Source organism: Emydura macquarii, unplaced genomic scaffold (genome assembly GCF_026122565.2).
Source record: "Emydura macquarii macquarii isolate MOO-44397 ecotype Brisbane River unplaced genomic scaffold, CSIRO-AGI_Emac_v2 contig_2457, whole genome shotgun sequence".
Lineage (NCBI taxonomy): Eukaryota > Metazoa > Chordata > Testudines > Chelidae > Emydura > Emydura macquarii.
In genome coordinates this window covers 4142804-4165348 of record NW_027132594.1, presented here as the reverse complement: position 1 = coordinate 4165348, position 22545 = coordinate 4142804, and the positions used below count along the sequence as shown (strand labels likewise).

Here is a 22545-nt window from a genome sequence, read left to right as displayed (position 1 = left end):
TGAGTGTAAAATTTTGTTTTCACAGCTTTAACTGCCTATACTTATCTGACAATCTTTAATCTTCTCAGGTATGTTTTTTGTATTTTATACTATAGTTTATCAATACTTGTGAGAATATTCTTTTTACTAGATTTGAAATAGGGTAAAAAAAATAGTATGAATGTACCGGCTACAGTGTTGTTCATGACTTTTCATAAATACATGCAAGAACTGACCAGTTGGTTTAACGATATTTTAGATTAAATTTATATGAGATTATGTGTCAAAAGGTACCTAAAAGTTACAGTGATTAATATCACAGCTCTGAGAAAAATTAAAGAATTTCAACTCTATTTAGATTTCTATACACAGGTGCCTGACACTGTTATAACAAAGTACATTGAAAACAAAACCCTCACTGTGTGCCAAATTAGTATCCCTGTAACTGGTTGACTCAGGCTATGTCTACACTGCAGCACTAATTTGAATTAGCTTAATTCAAATTACAGAAAGCGATTTATAGAAAGCGCTGCAGACTGTCCACACTACAGTGTTTGTGCTGGTTTCTTGCGTCCACACTGTCCAGCCTTAATTCGAATTAGAAAGCAGTGCAATGTGGGAAGCTATCCCACAGTGCAACTAACCATAGAGGCTGTTGTGACAAGTGTCATCATCCCAGGATGCAGTGCTGCTTCCCCCACCCTCTTCCCCCACCCACAAACAAACAGGAAAACGATTTTCATGCTGTTTTTTTTACTCCCCCGATTGCCATTGCTGTGGGCACATGGAGCCAGCTGAACTATGCTCTCATTTTGACAATGACAAATACATCGCAGCTTATCCTGGATTACTTTAGAACTGTATGCTGTTTGCCTTTTAGGCCCACCCCACCCACTGTATATTGCTTGCCTTTGATTTTGATTCTACAGGTGTCTGTAGAATGTAAGATAAATAACAACGGAGTCAGTTAGTATATTAATACAGTGATACAAATGTTTCCATTTCAGTGATGGAAAGCATGATATACTCTTAAGAAAGTATCAATTTCCATGATTGGCCACTGAAACAATGTAGCAAAGAATTTCCTCTCACTGCTGGCATTTAAAACGCATTCACCATGCGGGGAGGGGGGTGGGTGGTGAAATCTTTCAAAGGGACAAACTTTAAAGGGCTAAACTTTCAAAGGGACAAACTGCAAAGGGCTTGCTGGGCATTTAAAACGCATTCACCACGCGGGGAGGGGGATGATGAAATCTTTCAAACCCTTAAAGAGACAAACTGCAAAGGGCTTGTTGTGTGTGTGTTGTGGGGAGGGGTGATTGCAGCTTGGATTTTAAACCCATTCACCGCAGGAAATGAAGATTTAAATCTTCCCGGGGCTGCTTTGGGGGAGGGTACTGAAATGGGGCATCATGGGATACAGTCTGGAGGCCAATTAATTCGAATTAAGTCCCATTGCGTCCACACTCACACTAATGCAAGTTAACTGATGTGCTTCAGGTGCCAATCCACTTGCAGAGGTGGTTTTATTAATTCGATTTTAAAGGCTCCTTAATTCAAATTAACAATGTGCAAGTGTAGACGTGGGAGTAATTAATTCAAATTAAGGGACTTTAATTCGAATTAAGCCACCAGTGTAGACCAGGCCTCAGAAAATTTTACCACCACCAGTGCCACAAGTATCAGTTGAAAAATATATTTGTTTTAACTTTTGGGGTGGGGAGGGGGAGAGGAGTGATTTTTTTAGTTTTACCTCTGTTTTAAGAGCCAGATCCTAAAAACACATTGACTTCAATGAGACTACTAGTGTTTCTAAAAATTAAGCATGTGTATAAGTGTTAACAGTATTTACTGATTTCTGACCTCTATTCCTGAAGAATGAGTGGCAAATCTGTAGTTTATTTTCTCACTAGGCATAATACATATCAGTTCAATCCATTAAGAGAAAAATTGCATCACTTTTAAAGACTATGTTGATATGGTAATGACCTAAGATTACTAAAATTTGGAGTCTGCAGGAAAACATAGGCTGACTTAAGATTGTAGTGTAAGAATTGTCCTAAGTTAGTGTACTGTTGATCTAACTTCCAGTTCTCAAATCATGCACTTTTGGCTATTGAACACTTTTCCAGACTTTTTAGCAGTGAGCCATTGGGTGCCATGAGAGTAACTGGATATGGTTGGCCCCAGTAAATCAAACTGAAATGTACTCTTTTCCCATCAGTAGCAGTAACTACTGTACATCACACAGCTGATCTTTAGACTCAAGCAGATCTTAAATACCAATGCTTGAGTCTTGAGAAAGAGCGGCCAATTGAGGTGCCACCATCTTTGGCCTTAGAGCCTAGAGGCTTTAAATGATTTCCATTTAACCAACAAAGTGTTAAGTTTTTTTTTAACTTTCCCATATTTAAAAGCATGCAACTTTATTAAAAAGTTATGAGTTATAATGGAGCTGTTATCAATACATTAGCTGTCCTCATAAAACATATGCCAGAGGCCTGGTCCACAGTTCTAATGCAGACAAAACTTCTACTGAATTCTAGGAAATCCTTGCTAACCTAAAAACTGCAGGATTGAATCCAAAGTGTAACTGAAGTCTTATGGAAATATTCAAATTAAGGGTGAATCTTGGAAGCTACAGTACATTTGATCTATAAACTGTTTAATTTGTAATAGTTAGCTGATTATCCTAATATCATCCCCTCCTTTTTTTATTTTAGTTTGATAACATGCCTAATAAGCTACTGGGTAATGATGAAGAAGCCCAGCCCAGCCTATTCATTTGGGTAAGCACTAATAATTAAGGCCGTACTTACCTTGAGATATTGCGGAAATTGCGGATTCCGCAATATTAGGCTTTCACTGCAGTTTTGACAGCAAGAGCCCCGCCGTGTGCAGGGCTGACACCTGGAATCCCGGGTGGCCGACAGCAGGAGCCCCCACTCAGCGTATGGCCCTTGCTATCAGTTAACTCTCTATGTTAAATGGATCGTTGGCCTAATAGAACGTGGAAATAATTATTCCTGGTTAAACTTCTGTTTCATTTCCATCTGCCCCACTTGAAAGAGTTAAAAGGTAGAAGGTCTCCTGCTTGCTCCTCCACAGACCAAAATGAAATGAAAACCCTATTAATATATTGTCCAGTGTTTTTAACTTATTTTTCAAATTTCAGGTTTGAGAGATCTGAAGTTCTAGCAGTATTTGCTTCCACTGTTCTGGCACAGCTTGGAGCTCTTTTCATACTAAAAGAAAGGTAGGAATATGTACTGTTTCCATTATGATTGACATCTGACATTATAACATGAGAAGGTATTCCACTCCAGCTTGAGTAAAGCTCATACATTTTTAAAGTATTGTGAAAGAAGGGTAATCATTAGTAAAAGCTCCAGATTTCTTAAAGACAAAATCATTTCACAGTAAGAGGTAATATTGTATTAGCTTATGTTGCTGATTTGTACTGATTACTGTATACGTGGACAATAGGAAAATGTAAATGTAATTACATGATTTTAAAGGAAAAACTTAAATGGTTCTACTAATTGCATATTCCAGGTACTCTATTAAGGACTTAATAAGCAAGTTAGTACATATCACCATACAGTTTGATCACTGAAATTGCCCAAAATTATGTGTTTGCAGTACTGCTTGATTAATTATTTAACTTCAGTATTTTCAAGTGTTCATCTGTTAAATAGCACCATATTTATGATCTAAAGCGATTTAATAATATAATTGGTAGTTAATTTATGGGTTTGTCTGGTTTTTTTTAATTTTAAGCTCCTATTTTATAAATCCTCCATATTTTCTGTGTATTCATACTTGACCTACAAACCATTCCAGGCACCAAATTTATTTTAGTCTATTTTTTGCAGTTCATTTTTGGGTATAAGCTATGCACATCAGAGAGAAATAATTGTTTGTTAGTTTAAAGTGCTGAGCTTTAAAACTGTCTTTAGAAGCCATTAAAAATTATATGATTTTAGTGTAACCTGTGCAAATTGCCTAGTGCATGCACACCAACTGTTTTTTTCTTTTAAATGCCTACAGCTGTATTAACAGCCTAACAGCGCCATTGATCTTGTGAATCATTGGCACCATGCCATGGATTGATCCTTGATGAGGCATTGTCAGAGCTGTGTAAAATCTCTAAATCTCTAGATATGACACTGAATTTGCTTGCCTTTATGTGTTTACGTGCTGAGAGTCTCTTGAGAACTGCTTCAGTCCTGTTGGCTTTAGTGGAACTGGTGGATGCTGAGCTTCTTGCAAAATCATCCCCCCTCTATATGGGGATGGCATTTCCAGTTCAGGTTTAGTTTCTCTCTATTAAAACTTGTTTTCAAGTATTGTCATCTTTTCACACATTCATTTGATATGGAAGGAGGGACCTTTTAATGGTCTTTTTGGCAGGATTTATTTTTTTAGACTTTTAGACTACCTTCAATAACTGGATGCCCAGCATAGCCTTGAGTTTCTCCTGTGATGACAATTGCACATCATCCTGGACAGTACACTCTGTTGCCTTACATGTGCATTACTGTTTTCTAATATTTGTCCCAGATTTTCTCTGCTACAGTTGAAGATTAATTCTTTTTTACTGCTCATTGGCTAAGGAGAAGAACTGATTTATGTCCTCATTATAACATCCTTTACATTTAGAGGGTTACTAAGGGTACATCTACACTGACAACGGCAAAATTGCCACCGTCAGATCGATTTATCTAGATTGATTGAGCGATCAGTGAAGAACCACTCAATCGATCCAGAAGTCAACGCTGTTAATCCACCCCCTCAAGTGGCATAGTGCTGCGTCGATGGGAACACGGTTCCCGTCGGAGCAGTGCAGTGAAAATGGCATGCAGAAGAGGAGCACAGCAGTCGACGGGAGTTACACAAGCTACTCTGCGTAGCTTGCGTAACTCCCATCGACTGCCGCTGAATCGCCGGGTAAGTGTAGACCAAGCCTAAATCTATCCTCCTTTGTCTTTTCTCTAGGGTAAATTATACTCAGTTTGGTGTCAAGTGAATTGGAATAATTACTTCAAGTGTTGTCATAAAAATGACATGCTTATCCATACAGCTCAATATAGCATTTGTCATTTTTTGCAACATTGTTGAAGCATTTAATTTGGTATCCTGTGTCCCACTTGTTACATTCATTTGTGGTGCTGTTTAGATGTCCACGACTGAAAATCTTTCCTTTATATAGTTAGTTTCAAAAATATAATTCAATAAACATAACTAAAGTTGACAATTTATTTCTTGTAGTACAGAACGGTTTCTGGAACAACCTGAGATTCACACGTAAGATTTGATTTTTATATATGAAACTGTAACTTTTTGTCAGTTTACTTCTGTTTCTTATTCTTTATCTAGTACAAAGTAAGACTGAGTTAGCTTATCCAGTATTACTGTTTCGGTACATCGATATTTCTGTGTACCAAACTGTATGCAAGCCCTGTGGTAATAACATTTCAATTTATGGTGTGCAATTACAGATTAGTCTACAAGAGCCCATAAATAGTCATAGTTGAAGAGAAGTTACATACTTGTTCCCTGTAACTTAGTGATTTTATTAATTATTTTTATTTATTACAATTTCTCTTTTGAGGATTGTATTAAGCCTGATCTTACACAATATTGGTAAATATTTGTGTTATTCTGAAATAATTGAATGCTGTTGGTTATTAAATATTCAACTGGAATTTATCATAATGGAGGATGTTCAGAAGTGTTTAATTAATGGCAGTTTAACTTTGTAACATCACAGGTGGATGTTGTGAAAAATGAAGACTAATCTATTTTTCCTCTCTCTAGGGGGCGATTGTTGGTTGGTACTTTCGTGGCTCTCTTTTTCAACTTGTTTACAATGCTTTCCATTAGGAACAAGCCTTTTGCTTATGTTTCAGAAGGTACGTGTTGAATGAACTGTGACAAGAATCAAGGAAAGGCAATGAATTTTAACTGTTTTCCTCCAGATATATTTTTTGTTAGATAAGAAACACAATTGACATGTATGTCATTTCTGTTAGTTCCACAAATCTAATTAAAAGGCTTTGAATTAGAGGTTGTTTCCTCATTTGTCATGTACTAAGTCTATAGTACATTTGTCATATACCAAGTCCACAGGACACACCATTATCAATATGATAAATTGAGTGTAAGTTCAGATGTAGCTACTGCTTTGTTGTATTTAAAACAAATTTCTTCTTCACACAACACAGAGTCAATCTATGGAACTCTTTGCCCAGGGATGTTGTGAAGGCCAAAAGTATAATTGGGTTCAAAAAAGAATTAGATAAGTTCATGAAGGATAGGTCCATTAAAGGCTGTTAGCCAAGATGGTTAGGGATGCAACCCCATGCTCTGGGTATCCCTAAACATCTGACTGCTGCCAGAAGCTATGACTGGACAGCAGGGGATGGATCACTAGATAATTGTCCTGTTCTATTCTTTCCCTCTGAAGCTTCTGGCATCAGCCACTGTTGGAAGACAGGATACTGGGCAAAGTGAAACATCGATTTGTCCCAATATGGCCATTTTTATGTTAAGAGACAGACTTGTACAAAAATTTAAAGATCTTTTGGCAAGAAAAAACACTTTCTCTGTACAACTTACCTCTTGCAGTTTTTGCTCTTCTTCGAGTGTTTGCTCATGTCCATTCCATATTAAGTGTATGTGCAGCACATGCCTCAGTGTTGGAGATTTTTCCCCTCAGTTGTATCCGTGGGACCTGCTCTAGCGCCCTCTGCAGAGGCACATGTCTATGCTGTTATAAGGGGTGCCACCAGTCCCCCCCCTTCTCTAGTTCTTTCTTACTGCCCGTGGTAGTGCTGGAATGTCCTTGCCTCAGTAAGCATTACTACCAGTGGTTTCCTCTGTAGTAGTAGTGTTAGTTCTGTTAGATAAGTTAGTTAGCTAGCATTTGCAGTTTTTGAGAGAATTGTATTTAGTCCCGCGAAGACATAGCCCCAGGGACAGGGCATGCTCTGGTCTCTGGGCTTCAAATCGTATGCTTTGTGTAAGAAGCCCATGCCTGTGAACAATCCTCACCAGAGTTGCTTAAAATGCCTGGATGAGACACATCCAGGATAAGTGCAGGATCTGTAGAAACTTCAGACTATGCACTAAGAAAGACTGGGATATCAGGTTGAGTGCTCCTGATAAAGTCTATTTTCAGACCAGCCTCTGAGCCGGGCTGTTCAGACTTAATGCCCAGCATGTCGGTGTTGACTTGAAGCGACCCTCTGGCACTGAGTTTGTCCTAGCACCGGTCACCCTCCCCTGTGCTGAAGAAATAGTATAAGAAGTTGCACGCCAAAAGAGGGTGTTCACCAGCCCCTAAGAAGGACAGAAAAGGAGCAGAGGATGAGCCGAGGCCCTTGCCAGGCTGCTTGTCTTCCCCAAAGCTTAGGTAGGCTACAGCCTCATACCTTAGAGCTCCTAGTCCTATCTGGGACCCGAATCCTGGGAGCAGTAAGGGTATCCGGCACCACGCAGTGACGTCTACACACGAGGCTTTTCAAGTGACCGAGGACTTACTGTCACTCCCCGTGCCGCCCACTCCTCGGAAAGAGAGACCTCCATTTGGGGATCCCCTGCCACTGAAGCTGGCTAAGGTCCTGTCCAAGGGCAAGTCCATGATGGGGCCCTCGGCAGAGATCCCCAATGCCACGACACTGCTCCCCGGCCCTATGTTGGTTACCGACACCCCAACAGGCGTTGCCAGGACCCTATTACTGGTCCCCAGAGAGCTGCCACTGACAGCCGGACCCTCAGTACAGTCCCTGGAGCCATGATGCCCGTCACCAGAGTCTCTGCACCAATCCCTGGAGCCATGTCATTAGTCTCCAGAGCGCTGCTACTGATCGCCAGATTTCCATCGCCAGTCTCCGGACACTCGGCACTGATCTGCAGAGTCCCGTTATCGCTCCCTGGAGCAGACATGCCGTTCTTCCCAATACAGTCGAGAGGTGGAGACGATGTCGGCACTGCTATGGTCACCAGGAGAGGACCCCTCGGACTTGGAAGGGGAGGAGATTGCCGTGCCCGGCAGTCAAGTGAATCCAGCCATGGCTGCAGGTTTCCCTGTGAGCTTGCCACCAAGCTTATGGCTGCTGGCATGATGGCCCGGATTATGGCAGTTTTGGAACACATGGGGATTCTCTTCTGCCCCAGGGTCACAGGTGCAACAATCAATCTCTGTAGCATCTGAGAGACGGTTGGTGACAGTATTGTGCTCAGCCCCAGACTTGGATGAGGAGCTGGACCAAGCTGCAGAGGCAACAGCGGTAGCCCTAGAAGAGACTTCTTCTGCTGGGGAGGAATAGTCACCTACTCCACCTTTACCTGCCTCCTTCTCCTCATCATCACCTCATGAAGTGGTAGTGGAGCTCTTCACGGTCTCATAAGATGATTTCAGAGTGCACCAAGAGCTGCTCAAGAGAGTAGCTGCAAACTTAGCCTTGACAAGTTTCATGACCCCTTCATGCTGCCAAGATATCAAAGAGTGCATCAGTGGGCTCCTTCAGTTCCTCTGTCACAAGCATCGTCAGTGGCTTTCTTAGTTCAAGTTCCAATACAGAACATTTTGCAGAGCCACAATGTGGTCTTCTGTTCATACCTTCACATCCCACTATGCCATCACTCAACTGGCCCTGAATGATGCTGGCTTTGGCAGAGTGGTGGTATTATTGGCACGTCCATGAGCTCCTGGCCCACCTCCAGAGGCGCTGCTTATGGGTCACCTAACATGGAATAGACACGAGCAGGCGCTCAAAGAAGAAAAGACGGTTACTAACTTTTCATAACTGTTCTTTGAGATGTGTTGCTCGTGTCCATTCCATGATTTACCCTCCTTCCCCTCTGTCGGAGTTCTGGCAATAAGGAACTGAAGGGGGGGGATGGTGGCACCCCTTATACCAACACATACACGCGCCACTGTAGAGGGCACTAAAGCCGGCCCTACAGGTACCACTAAGGGAAAAATCTGCAGCACCGGTGCATGTGGCACACACATCCCTAACTTGGAATGGAGATGAGCAACACCTCTCAAAGAACAACAGATACGAAAGGTTACTAATCGTCTTTTTGTACAGTAGAATCATAATCATTCTCACTAATGATTAGGATACCATTGAGCATTGTGGAAATTTGCAAATAAAGTGAATGCATAACTTTTTTAAAAGGCTGTTGCATCACAAAATGTATTTGTTGGTTTTGGTGAGTGTTTTAATTACTTTATGGTATTTTATCTGTAATGCACTGTTTTGTAGAAAGGCAGAGTGAATTGAGCTGGGAGCCAGGAACTCCTAAATTCTAAGTGTGGCTAAAACTCAACCATTCTGTGCCACAATTTCCACATATGTAAAATGGGGGTAATAATACTTTCTTCGTAAGGGTTTCGTGAGGATTAGTTAGTTAATTTTAGTGCTCTCCTTTGTAAATGTAAAGGATTGTATCAGTGCTTAGTATTTATAATTTGTGTTGTAGTATATTTTGAAAGAAAACGTCTTAATCTGAGACTCAGTACAGCTGTCTTCTTAGAGGAGGGATGAGATACATTTTTCAGGGAAAATTAATTGAGTTTTGTGGACTAGCTTCAAAGTGAGAATTAGCAAAGTTCTACATTACCTTCAGATAGAGAGAACTGATTATTTGCTTTTGACAAGATCCCTCACAAGGAACTAGAAAAGAAAATAATTAACCATGTGGTGAAGAACCAGAAACCTGGGATGAATTTAAACAAAAATTAAAATATGTATGGGATAGGAAACAGACATAGTAAATGGTTCTTTATTATAACAAAGACAGATGGAGTATTCCTGCGGTCTGTATGAGGATGTAGAGGAAGCTGTAGACAAGGAGATGGTGAAATGTGCTGATAACCATTTAGACTAATGAAAACTAAGGAGATTGTGAAAAAACTTGAGAGACTTAGTTTAATGGTGTTGGGTATCAAAGTGGGAGATGATTATCTGGGATCAAGGCAAAGTGCTGAAAAACTATCTAAATTTTTCCAGTGCAGATCGGCTCTGAGCTATTAGGTTTCTGTCTAGAAATAAATCTAGATATTGCTGTAGCAGTTCAACGAAAATATATGCCCAAGGCACACCAGTGTTTAAAGCACACAGAATACTCAAATACTTTTTTTAAAAATGAGAGAAAATAATTGGAACAGGCTTTTTAAAAAGTATGGATACTTGTATGGGCATTGTAGCAAAAACGATTAAATCAATGACACAAGAGTAATCATACTTCATGCATTAGGGCAGAGGTGGCAGATTTATCTGGAAGAGAGGGTCAGTCATTCAGTGGGCTGGTGTATATGGTCTCAGGTCTGTATGTTCCCCACCATGCACAGTGGAACGCCCACTGATATTAGGAGGAAGTTTCCACAGAACAGGTCAAGAGGAGGATTTGGCCTTTATGGAGTAACTAAATGTTTAGTTATTTGTTCAGTGCTTAGCCACATTAATCACTGAGTGAGAAAATCTGCTCCACTCATCTTTAGAGTCGCTATAATTTCTGTTTTGTTTCTCTTCCTTCCCCATTTCTGTTTCTCTCCCCTTTCCTGTGTTTGAGAATCTCCACTGTTTTCTCTGCATTTCCTTTCCTACAGCAACTCCCTATTCTCAATCCAGTGTGCTTCATTCCTACTCCATTCCAGCCACTAAAGTCATCAATGATTAGAGAGTTAAGTGACACTGAAGGGTCACTATTGTTGGACTTTAAAATTGATGCTCCCATGAGATAAGGAAGTTTACACCTCAAAGCCATTATTCCAGGCTCTCTGCAGACTTAGGCAGACATCACTGCATCAGTTAACTTTCCAAATGTGAATGCAGTTTTTCTGCAGCTTAGGAGGGCGACAAACGTATTTTTTAAAAAAAGAAACTTTAGATTCTGGAAAATTTGTCTGTTTAGCAAATACAAATACATCACGTGGGCCATCTCCAGTCTCCAGATTGCATGTTTGACACCCATGTATTTAGGGTGTAACCCTGTCATCTGAGTGGGGTCAGGAAGGAATTCTGTCCACCAAATTTGAGCATTGCTGAATTAATTAGATGCCATGTGTGAGCCCTTCAGCGTGTATTGAGTGTTGGCTATTGCTGGAGGCAGTATATAGACACTGATCTGATCCACTATACTTATTCCCTTGTGTCTGTATACATAAAACACATATTACTGTCTGAGCCTCAGATTAGAAAGGCATATTGATTTATTTTTTTTAAATTATTTATTTTTGCAATTTACGTTTAGAAGAACTGGATTAAATGGCTAAAAGGTGGTGGCTTTTCCACAGGCCTAATTCAGATGCTGTGTTCTAGAGTGGATAATGCTGTAGCTGCATGCATTCCCAAAAATTTCCTTGCAACATAGTCACAGGGCCAGATTCTTTTCCCCTTCCTCATGTTGGAGAGCAACCACTTCCATGAATAGTCCCACTGCTGTCAATAGGACTGCTGACGTGATTTACTGCACACACTGTGTGTGTGTGTGTGTGTGTGTGTGTGTGTGCGCGTGTTGAAGGGGGGAGGAGGTTACAAGCAGCGTGCTCCCATAGAAGGCTCTGGTTTGTTTGCATTTAGGAGTTGGCAAAGGCAATATTTTCTTAAAAGCAAACAGTGAAATCTGCAGTTGCACTTGAAATTAATACAATTCAGACATTGTATGACATGAGGTTTTGAACCAATCACAGGTCAGGAAATGTTCTCCTTTCTCAAGCAACATTTGAAACTCTTTGATGATTGTGGTCTAATATAAAATGGGTTATTCACTCATATTTTACTACTTCCTTATATTTCTTAAAAACACATTTTGTTTTGCTTTAAGATGAATTGTTTTGCTGATTATAATTGGTACCTTTGTGTTTTTGTGAAGCTGCTAGTACAAGTTGGCTTCAGGAACATGTTGCAGATCTTAGCAGAAGGTAAGGCGTCATGCATGATCTTTTATCATAATAGCTGATATGTAAGTCAATATTAGTCATTCTTGTGTCATACCAAGTTATTTTGAATTCCATCACATAGTATAGAGTACTTCTGACCAGGCATTGAGACACAAGCTTAGTATTAAATGTTTAATATTAAAATGTTTCTGCTCTCTGACTTGCTCAGCACATCTGAGTATCATTGGAAGTAAAGTGAGTAAAATGAGTTAAGATAATTCTATCTCATGCAAGGCCAGTCTGAACTGCATTTTCTAGCAGCCTTTGGGTCTGCCTGACAGCTCAAAATACTTAATTTAAACATAAGAATTTTACTGAGACATCTCATTACTCTAGCAGGAAGAAAGAGGTCTCCAAAAAGACTCGGCATAGAGCCAGGTGCACATGTTCTCTCTCAGGATTTTTTTCTTTTATTTTCTTTGGGTCTAAGCATCACAGCTTTTTTTTTTTTTCATTGGCTGCAGAGCCACAAAGTTTCTCTTCCAGGAACTGAAACATTGTTTGTCATGTGTTTTGGCTGTTAACCCTTTTAGTTTTGTTGGATACTGAATGCCAATAATACAGATAATTTGCAAATATCCTTTGCCAGATACTGAAAATATTTCTGTTTTGAGTCTTACACATCCCTGTGTGTATTGTATGCTGTCAGCAGTATAAATACAGTAAAATGTTCTATCAAAAAATCAGTTAATGGAATATGTTAAACCATAATGCATAATATTTTGGACATGCTGCAAAGTCCTCCTGTTCCCTAAAGCATTTCAGGAGTGGGGTGGGCAATATGATATAAGATGCAGTACAGAGAGCCAAAAAGGCAAGTTACTGTAATAATAAAGAACTTAATCCTTCAAGGAGCTAAACAGTCTGGTCCTGTTCCTGCGGCACACTTAAGCACATGCTTAAGTGCTTTGTTGGATCAGAACCTGAGTGCATAAGTACCTTATTGGAACAAGCCCTTAATGGTGCAAATTAGATGAGAAAGGCACTCTGTGTAGCAATGAGCAATACTGTGAAGGTCACATCTCAGTGTGTGAATGTGGCAAAATGTCAATAGTTTCTCAGCTGCATAAATAAAAAGTTACAAATATAAAGAAAAATAATGGTTCCACTATGCAAGGGCCTTGGAAGAGCAACACTAGGATTGCTGTGCGGAGAATTGCAGGGTTAATGTCTAAGAGAGAGTTAAAGAAGACAAGGTTGATTTTTATGGTATGGCAACCCAGTATTATGGGGAACAGCACAGAAAGCTGTCTTAAAAAAAGACGGGAAATGTGATTTTCAAATACTTAAAAGGGCTTGTAGAACAAGAGTCTAGGATATACAGCCAGATCTGCTAACAAAAAGGGCAAAACACTTGATCACAGTTTAAATCTGTAGAAACATTTTCTAAAAGACTGATTACTTTAGTGTATTTTATTATAATTTTATCTTCTTTTTTTCCTTGAGATTAGAAACCTTTATTTAAAACTGGGAAAGAGTTCAAATATAAAAAATGTGCAAAAGGTTGGAATGTTCCATGCACAAAGCACTTGATTTCAAATTACAAGTAAGGGGAGGAGACATAAATGGCCCTAGACCTGAAAATAATTAATCTTTGTAGTCCACAAAGAGGATCATTTAACTTCCAACTCAAATAAAAAGGCTTTTAACTCAATTAGCAACATCATCCTGTCTGCATGATGCTCAAGGGGTCTATTATTTTATGTTGAATTAGCACGTGTAGCTTTTTAATTCTAGTTTTCCAACACTTTTCATCATAGCTAGCCTGACAATTGCTTTTTTCTGTTTTGTTGCAGTCTGTGTAGAATCATTCCAGGGTTGAGCAGCATCTTCCTTCCACGAATGAATCCTTTTGTCTTGGTTGATCTTGCTGGTGCTTTAGCTCTTTGCATTACGTATATGTTAATTGAAATAAAGTACGTACAATCATTATTTAAATAAGTATTTTAGAATCTAATTCATGGGACATCTCCTTTTAGATTTGCAAGCAGTGGTCATGTGATAAGAAGCTAAAATTTCATGTGACCTGGACAATAACCATTCAGAGACATTTGTTTTTTAAAAGATTGTGTGTTTCAGATGCACTTGCTTAGTGAATTTTTGCATGTTCTCTATATATTTACAGTAGTGGCCATTTAAAAGAAAAAGGCATATGGCTTGCAGATATCCTGAGAAACAAGATTTTCATTTAAAATTACCCTTTTCGTTTCAGCAATTATTTTGCTGTAGATACAGCCTCTGCGATAGCTATTGCTTTGATGATATTTGGCACCATGTATCCTATGAGTGTTTATAGTGGAAAAGTACTACTTCAGGTGAGACAATGTCAGAAAATGCTTTAATTTTACCTTTTCAAAAATGTACACGTTTAATGGTATCTACCATTAAACATTTAAATGAAAAATGTTCACAAGAAAGAAATGATACATGATTAAACTCTCACATTAGAAATTTCTTTAGACAGTTATGTATTATGGAATCACAGCAATCACTGATGCAGCCTATAGTTTTGATTGAGTTGTTGCTTTGTTGTTACATATACCCATCAGCATTGTGAGTTTTGTAAACTATCCAGTCAGGTAAATTACATTTAAATTACTATACTACTTTAAACTTTAAAGGCAGCAGACAGTAGATCGTAATAAAGCTTTAAGTTTAGGACCAAATTAGCATCTATTTGTTTTTATTATAACATTCTTTTGATTATTTTCAGACAACCCCACCGCATGTGATTGGTCAGCTGGATAAACTTATTAGAGAGGTAAATTAGTGTATAACACGTTACACGAGGTGAACAGCAAAGAACTTCAACACAAAGGCTGAATTGCACAGTGAGAACCTATGGGTGTTTCGAGTGTTCATCCCACAGACAATAAATCTGACTGCAAATGAAAATTCTACACTTTCACTTTGTATGTGTAAGAAATGCAAAGTTTATAATCTAAATTAGACAGTACAGATGATCTGTCTCATAGAAATGTTGAAATTCTTAAATTGGTTGCAGATCTTTAAAATACATTCAGTCTTTGATAAATTATCATTAAAAGGGTTTGCAGACTTATGTTTTAAGAAGGGATAAAAGAGGAGAGTTCCTTTTATACGATAACAAATAGAGGAATTATAAGCATTCACAACAGAGCCTGGCTGTCTGAAAAAATAGATCTTGCTATGTGATGAAATTACACATTTGCAGATAGTGGGAGTATGGTCAATATAAATATATCTAGGAGTTTAGTGGCATCTTCAATGAAGTCCCTTACGAAAACTTAGTTGAAGGGAAGAGTCCACAGTGCAAAATGGAATGTTGACAATATCATCTACAGCTCAGCTATCTAAACTAATATACATGTCTAAAAGATTGAAAACATTTTCTTCTTTAATGATAATTTACCACATATTTGTATTTTAAATTAGGTTTCCACTTTGGATGGTGTCTTGGAGGTTCGAAATGAGCATTTCTGGACATTGGGCTTTGGTACTTTGGTATGTTTTTGTGTGATATCATCTTAGTCTTTAAAAAAAGAAACATCTTTAATCTCTTAGCTAAATATTTACTAAATAAATTAGATCAAAGCTTCTCCTTCCATGAAATCTTTGCTTTGAACTATGCATCAATAACCAGTTTTCAGACTTCTCAGAGGATGTAGGAGTTGAATCTTCTTGATGTGGTAATGATTGACTTATACAACAACCTTAGAGTAAAGTTATAATTTTGGTCCTTAAAATTCTACCAAATGTCATCAATGGTTAGTGCCAAGTTAATTGATTAGGGATTCTCCTATGGGTTTATCTTACCAGAAATAAATGTGAGTTGCCTCTGAGGAAGGAAAAGCTCAGCTACGAGTAGTGAAAAGGAAAAATATGGTCTCTTCAACTGGACGACATGTGTTCTGGCAATCCTAAACCAGAATTAGAATTGGTTTACTAAAGAGGAGCACCTAATAAGATCCTAAATAGAAAATATGGAGTTTATTGAAGCTTTCTAACAACTTTTTTTCCTCCTGTGATATAAAATGGAGACACATGGAATTATTACTGAAACTAAAGCAGCAGATCAGGTACTCAGTGACAGCCTGGGAATTAAGAATCTTTTAAAACTTTTCTCCCCTTTTTATTCTTCTAGCTTATCATACCCTTAAAACATGTGAGCTTCTTTGGCCAAAGTTAACTTACCCAAATTTGCTGATAAGGAAAAGGAAGCTCTGGAGTCACCTATTCTGCTTTCTGAAATACCAGATGTTACTCAAGTCATGCAGTATCCCTGGACTCAACGGATTCTCCAGAAATTTTTACAAAACCTTTGCACTTCAGCTTGTCTGTTTGTACTTAGCACCTTCCAGTCTGCAGTGGAAACTGACCAAGATCTGCCTACACTCTTGCTAGTGCCACCAGAAGAAAAACCAGCCATTAACCACACCTGCTATAAGTCAAATTCTTTGTTAGATATGAATGCAAAAGGCAAGTGAGGGACAGAACTTTGTTTCCCATGCCGTCTACAGACTTGTTCAAGTTAGGGGATGGGGAAATATTAGTAAGGATCAGGCAGGCATGCACCACACAGATTACACCCAGTAGTGTACTCACTTCAGACACGGAGCTCTGAGTCTGTGTACTGTTAGTGACACTGGCAGTGCTGCTGTTCTTACCTTACCTTTAAGATTACCTGTTACAGGTGTTCTCTTGCATGTAACCAGCAGCACAATGACCTACTTTCCTCAACATGGAGTTTGTTTCAGTGCTCTTTCTTCTCCTCCTCTCTGTCTGCTCCTGTCATGTTACAACTGCTGCCCTTATCTCACTGCTCACTATAAATAATATTTAACATCCAAGTGCATAGTGTTTTAAGAATATAAATTTCCCAGATCTGAATCTCAGTCTGTTACCATTCCCAGTGTTTTGGCCTCCTGAACATCTGTCCTCATCATGGAATTACTTTGTGTGGCTCTGATCAGTAGCCTCCACTGACGCTCCACGATAGTCTCTACTTTTGTGCAGGATAATATACTGTTTAGCTCTTCTTGTAGCTAAAATGTTTAATCCAAATCAGAATCTTTACCGAAAGAGCTTATAACAGACTGGGGTTTTTTTGGTTCACTTTCTAGGCTGGATCAGTACATGTACGAATTCGAAGAGATGCTAATGAACAAATGGTACTTGCTCATGTGACTAATCGGCTGAATACTCTGGTCTCTACTTTGACTGTTCAGATTTTCAAAGATGATTGGATCAGACCTACCTTAACATCTGGGCCTATTGCAAACAATATGTTGAAGCTTTCAGATCATCATATTATTCCAATGCCACCTTTAAAGGCTGCTGATAATTTGAATCCTGTTACATCCACTCCAGCTAAACCTAGCAGCCCACCTCCAGAATTTTCTTTCAACACACCGGGCAAAAATATGAACCCAGTCAACCTTCTAAACACTCAGACAAGGCCCTATGGATTGGGTCTTAATCATGGATCTGTACCTTACAGCAGTGTATTCAGTCACGGATTTGGAATGCCAGGGATGGGAGCAACTCAAGGATTCAGAACTGGTTTCACAAATGTCCCAAGCAGATATGGGACTGGCACTCGAGGTCAGCCTCAGCCATAATAAACTCTATTTTGCATTATTTATTTTACTTTATTGTACTTAAGGGTATTGACTTAATTTTTTTTTTTATTTTATTGCCCAATTTTTGTAAACCATTAGACCATTCTAAATGACTGGGATCAATTGTATTGTTTATATTCATTAAACAGTTACATTGTATTTCCCTTTTTTTATGCTAGTCTATATGATGCAACAGTTGCTTGCCAGGCTTGTGAAACTTCACATAGTTTTTACAGCTACTGAATTTATTCATTTTCAAATTTTCCATTCACCTTTTTCCTCCAATAATGTGCTGAAGTGTAACATGAACATAGCTTCATGAGAGCAAAAAATTGTGAAGGAGTAGCATCCTTCATCCTTTTCAACTGAGAATTCTTTCTGAATTGTTTACTGAATGATGAACCATTGCTGTTGCACAAATACATATCTGTTCTGCCCCAGTTCTAATTTTTTTTCTTAAAATTATTACTACTATTTGATCAACCTTTAGCAAAGCTTACAATTCGTTTTTTCCTTGCTTGGAAAAATCATTTCTATCAATACACATTTTACTGTCCAGTGTGAGTACAAACTGAGACTTTTAAATTTCTAATTGACGTTAAGGAATAATTTATTTTATAATTTTATTTCTTGTTGATGATTTTATTGAGATATAAAGTGTTCATCAACTGTTTTCTTGTTGTAACTGTTCCATACTCATCTTTGTATTATTTTGTTTAATTGCAAAATTATTTCACAATATACTGGGAAATAAAATAATTAGAAACTTCCAATTCTAGAAGCACCTCTTTCTTAACTATGACTAATCCCGAGAGAGAATAAAAGAAATAAATGGCTTTGGCATGCAGAGTTGATGGCTCTCTTGTTAAGCCACTAATTCATCCTTCAGACTGATGAAAGTACCCTTTCATTTGATTATGACTTCGTATTTCTCCTGTATAGTTTCAGAAAATAGTTAACTATTTATACACCTAGCTCACATGCATGGTATACAATACCAACGGTGCAGAAAAAGATAATACAGTATATGGCAGTGATGCTCTGCTTTTTTGATGCTGAGGGCCATATTGGCAACATGACTGCGCCTAATTTTCATGTATACTTACCTGTTTTTTCTAATAAATATGCATATAGCCATGTTTCTCTAGGGCCCAAAAGTGACTCCCAAAAGGCTTCCTCCCTCTTCATTCTTTTTCCCTTTCCCACTCACCCTTTGCTATGATGATCTTGTGGAAGGGCCTTCTGGCAACACTGCTTTTTATTATTTCCCTTGCACCCATTGTCCTCTACACCATTCAGCTCTCTAGACACAGGTGTTTTCTACATTGTCTACTGCATCTCTCAGCTCTACACAAACAGGTTGCCCATTCCCATTGTCCTTCTTGCCACCCAGCTCACCACGTATCCTTGCCCCTCCCTTTATTCTCAGCACACACATCTCACAACGCAAAGGCTCTCCCTTTGCTAGCCTGTGTGTTCACCAAATCAATCCACCCATCTTAGATGTTTGTAGAGCACCAATTGCTATCGTCTGTATATAAGTGATCCGCAAGTTGAAATCTAGTCAGGTATTATCTGAAGGTAATGTGTTGGACCAGGAGGATAAAGGCATTTTTCCTGCAGAGCTGGTTAAGTTAAGAAACACTTCCCTTATGCTTAAATCTCCACTGGGGAGTTTGCAACTTTGTCCCCACACACTAGTTGTGGAGTTTTGCAGTTCCACACTCAAAGAAACCATTTTCTCTTTGTCTCAGTACTATTCACATCAGTCCACTTTGACACATGGATGAAGACTCTCCCCCTCCCCTTGCTCTCCCCCACAGAAACAAATGAGGCTGTGTTCTGTGGTACTGCATGGGGGCCATGTGTTGACAACCACAGCTACAGAGTACATTTTCAGATAAGTTACAGATGGGTATCTAACACTTAGGGCAGGTCTACACTACAAACTTGTAATGCAGCTGCGCCACTATAGTGCTTCTGGTGAAGATGCTGTAAGCTGACGGGAAAGAGCTCTCCCATCGGCTTAATAACTCCACCTCCCCAAGAGGTGGTAGTTATGTTGGTGGAAGAAGCTTTCCCACCGACATAGCACTGTCCACACGGGGTTAAGATTGGTATACCTACATTGCTCAGGGGTATGGATTTTTCAGAGCCCTGAGCAACATAGTTATACCAAAGTAAGTATATAGTGTAGACCTGCCCTTATTCTTCCTAGTAGATGAATGAATGATAAACTGTCAGCTCAGCAAAGTGCAGAAAGTATAACAATATCTGGAATTCAAGCATAACAAGTGCTAATGAAGTTTGAAATACTGTAGCTCTTCATCTAGAAGAAATCTTGGTTCAGTAATCACCTTTGTTTAATAACCCCACCTTCACCATGCAGTTTTTAATAAAAGTTGCACTCATTTAGGATGAAATTCACCCCAGTACAGATATTGAACTTTGCACTTCTTAAGTTATATCACTCAATATAGCAGTTATAACAACATAAAAACTCTTTTTTACAGTATACTTTTTATTACCTACATTTAAGAATGGTCCCTACTTCAGTTATGTTGATTTTTTTTCATTTTTGTGAAATGTACCTATTGTATTCATTGATCTGCTTGCTTTTAGTAGAAGCCATGCTTAATTTAAAAATTGAAGGCAACACATTTGATTTAAAGTCCCAAGGGAGAATTGAATCCATAGCTTCTCATCAGATATTCAGTATTTTTACTGAACTGTTACTACACTTAAGTATTTTTTGAATTTCTAATTTACTATGCATACCACAGATGTGCAGGTAACAGGCTATAATAGAAATACAGCTTTTCAGCTGACTTGTTATAAAAGTGTTCATAATATGTGTAGAATCATGATAGTGTAAAATTAGAAAAAATAATTTGACTCCCATCTTTAAAAACTCTTGATGTAAGGAAAAAAATTAAAGGTAATTGTGGTTCTGAAAAATAGAGGAAAATGTAACTTGTGTATAGAATTGTCGTTACTTTTTGTATATTGATTGATGTTTGAATCATGATGTGTAATAGACAGTGTTACAGTTTTCAGAAAAAGATCCATGGGGATTGTTAACAGAATTTACAAAATATATACTGTAAATAACAATATGACACTTCTGACAAGTTGTGGATCAGCAGACTGCCTAGACTTGCTTCACATCCTTGCTGTGTCCCACCTGAGCACAGCATTCACCAGGATTTTTGTCATTCCTTCACCTTTGCTAATAGTATTTTAAATATCACTGTTAGTTGGTCACAGTCAGAATGTGTTTTGAATGTAATCACAAAAAGAGCAAGTATCTTAAATGAGAAATGCCGATTTCAATTGCCTTCACACTCATCACCATCAGGCAACTGCCCAAACAGGATGACATCCAGGGTTTGTGTTGACTGTATTTAGTTGTACAGAGGAGGTTGGGAGGATTCTACCTAGCAGAGGACTCTGGGTTAGCCAGTAAATTAGTTCCAAAGGCCATCTCACAGGGCAGTGGCTGCTGCAATGGAAGTAAGCAAATTGTATGGCCTGAGTGGATCTGAGAGACTAAACTCTTGGGGACTATCTTTCTGTTTATGGATATAGTGCCTATCAGAATGGAGTCCCAGTCCATAACTGGGGCTCCTAGGCATGACTGCAATACAAGTAAAGTGGTACATTCTTACCAGAAAGAGCACCTTTGTATAATGACACTTGGTGCTTTTCACTCTTTGTTATGACCAGCATCTCACACACTTCTTCAAAGGCTCTGATAAAGGCCACGTGCATCCCTCCAGGAACAGAAGATTCAAGAACAGTCATATTTAGATGACTGACTGGTAGCAGCTCTATACAAGGAGGTCCAAGCAGCAGTTTCACAAGTTGTGGATCAGCAGACTGCCTGTAGTTCCTTCACATCTTTGCTGTGTCCCACCTGAGCACAGTATTCACCAGGCAGATAAGGAAAGGGAGATGTTGTTCCGGTGCCAGATCTTTGAGTGGGGCTTTGGATCAATCTCCAATGTGCTCTTAATTGGCTCCACCCCCAACCTCCTGCCATTTGTCTTCTGAAGCAATGAATGGTATGTGATGACCCTGACTCTTTTCTCCCAAGTGTTTATCTCTGGGTGTCTGCCAGTCACTTGCCTGACTGGACTAATGAGGCCCCCACCCCAAGCTGTGCTTTTAACTTGTCAGTCAATTTAGGGTTTCTTCTGGCTAAGTGTGTGCTGTTAGCTGCCATCTAGGCTCCTATTGCTCTGGGTCACCCATATCTTCCAGCAGCTGTTCTCTTCCAGGTGCACTGTGGACCATCTCCTTTGCTGGGGCCTTCCTCCATTCTGGATCCAAGACGTGCCATTTCAGGTAAGCCTCTTTTGATGAGCCCTAGGGCCTGAAAATTGTTTAGGGAGGGTCCCTAGTTCTTTTATGTGCCCAGGGTAAGGGTGTCACTTCATGCCGCAAGAACCATTGAACCGTCTTGTCATGGCCAAGAATAGTCTCACTCTTTGGAGCTGAGCAAACACAACCCATTGAAGTAAATGAGATCTGCATCTGCTCAGTGCCTTTCAGGTTCAGGCCCTAAATAGGGAGCTGGTAGCAAAGTGAATACAAATTTATCTTCCAGAGGAAACCTCAGACACTTCTTAAAGTTGCTGTTTTCAGCTAGCTAACATGGGGTCAAAAGTGTAGCACTTTCTTCAGGATTAGCGGTGACCCTTAAATGTTGCATACTGATTTTGTAGGTCATGCTTCAGACTGGGGGTAAAACAATTATTCTTGTAGACATTTTTAAATTCAAGCAGTTTCTTAATGGCCTCTAACTCCACATACAGTATTTGTAATACATGTTACAAATGCCAATATATTTTGTTTTCAACAAACCACTTTTTATAAATGAATAACTTAGAAGCCTTTAAACTAATGTCAGATTCTGTAACTTTCTCTTTTGTTAATACTTTTTCTCTGCTTAGTGGCATTGGATAGGTCTCTTACACTAATGTCCAAGTGGTATATAGCATCATTAAT

At 39.0% G+C, this 22545-nt stretch overlaps 1 protein-coding gene across 3 annotated transcripts in view; it reads left to right on the top strand.

The window, feature by feature from the left end:
* SLC30A6 (solute carrier family 30 member 6) overlaps positions 1–18301 on the top strand; it is a 31080-nt gene extending 12779 nt beyond the window's left edge. For all 3 annotated transcript variants that reach the window (XM_067562693.1, XM_067562695.1, XM_067562694.1), the window contains exons 4-14: positions 26–68; positions 2703–2768; positions 3155–3235; positions 5251–5286; positions 5800–5894; positions 11869–11917; positions 13732–13851; positions 14148–14250; positions 14649–14696; positions 15350–15418; positions 17038–18301. In XM_067562693.1, coding sequence (XP_067418794.1) covers positions 26–68; positions 2703–2768; positions 3155–3235; positions 5251–5286; positions 5800–5894; positions 11869–11917; positions 13732–13851; positions 14148–14250; positions 14649–14696; positions 15350–15418; positions 17038–17535 — 1208 coding nt within the window. In that variant the 3' untranslated portion in view covers positions 17536–18301. The remainder of the gene's footprint in view (positions 1–25; positions 69–2702; positions 2769–3154; positions 3236–5250; positions 5287–5799; positions 5895–11868; positions 11918–13731; positions 13852–14147; positions 14251–14648; positions 14697–15349; positions 15419–17037) is intronic.
* Positions 18302–22545: the final 4244 nt, after the last annotated feature.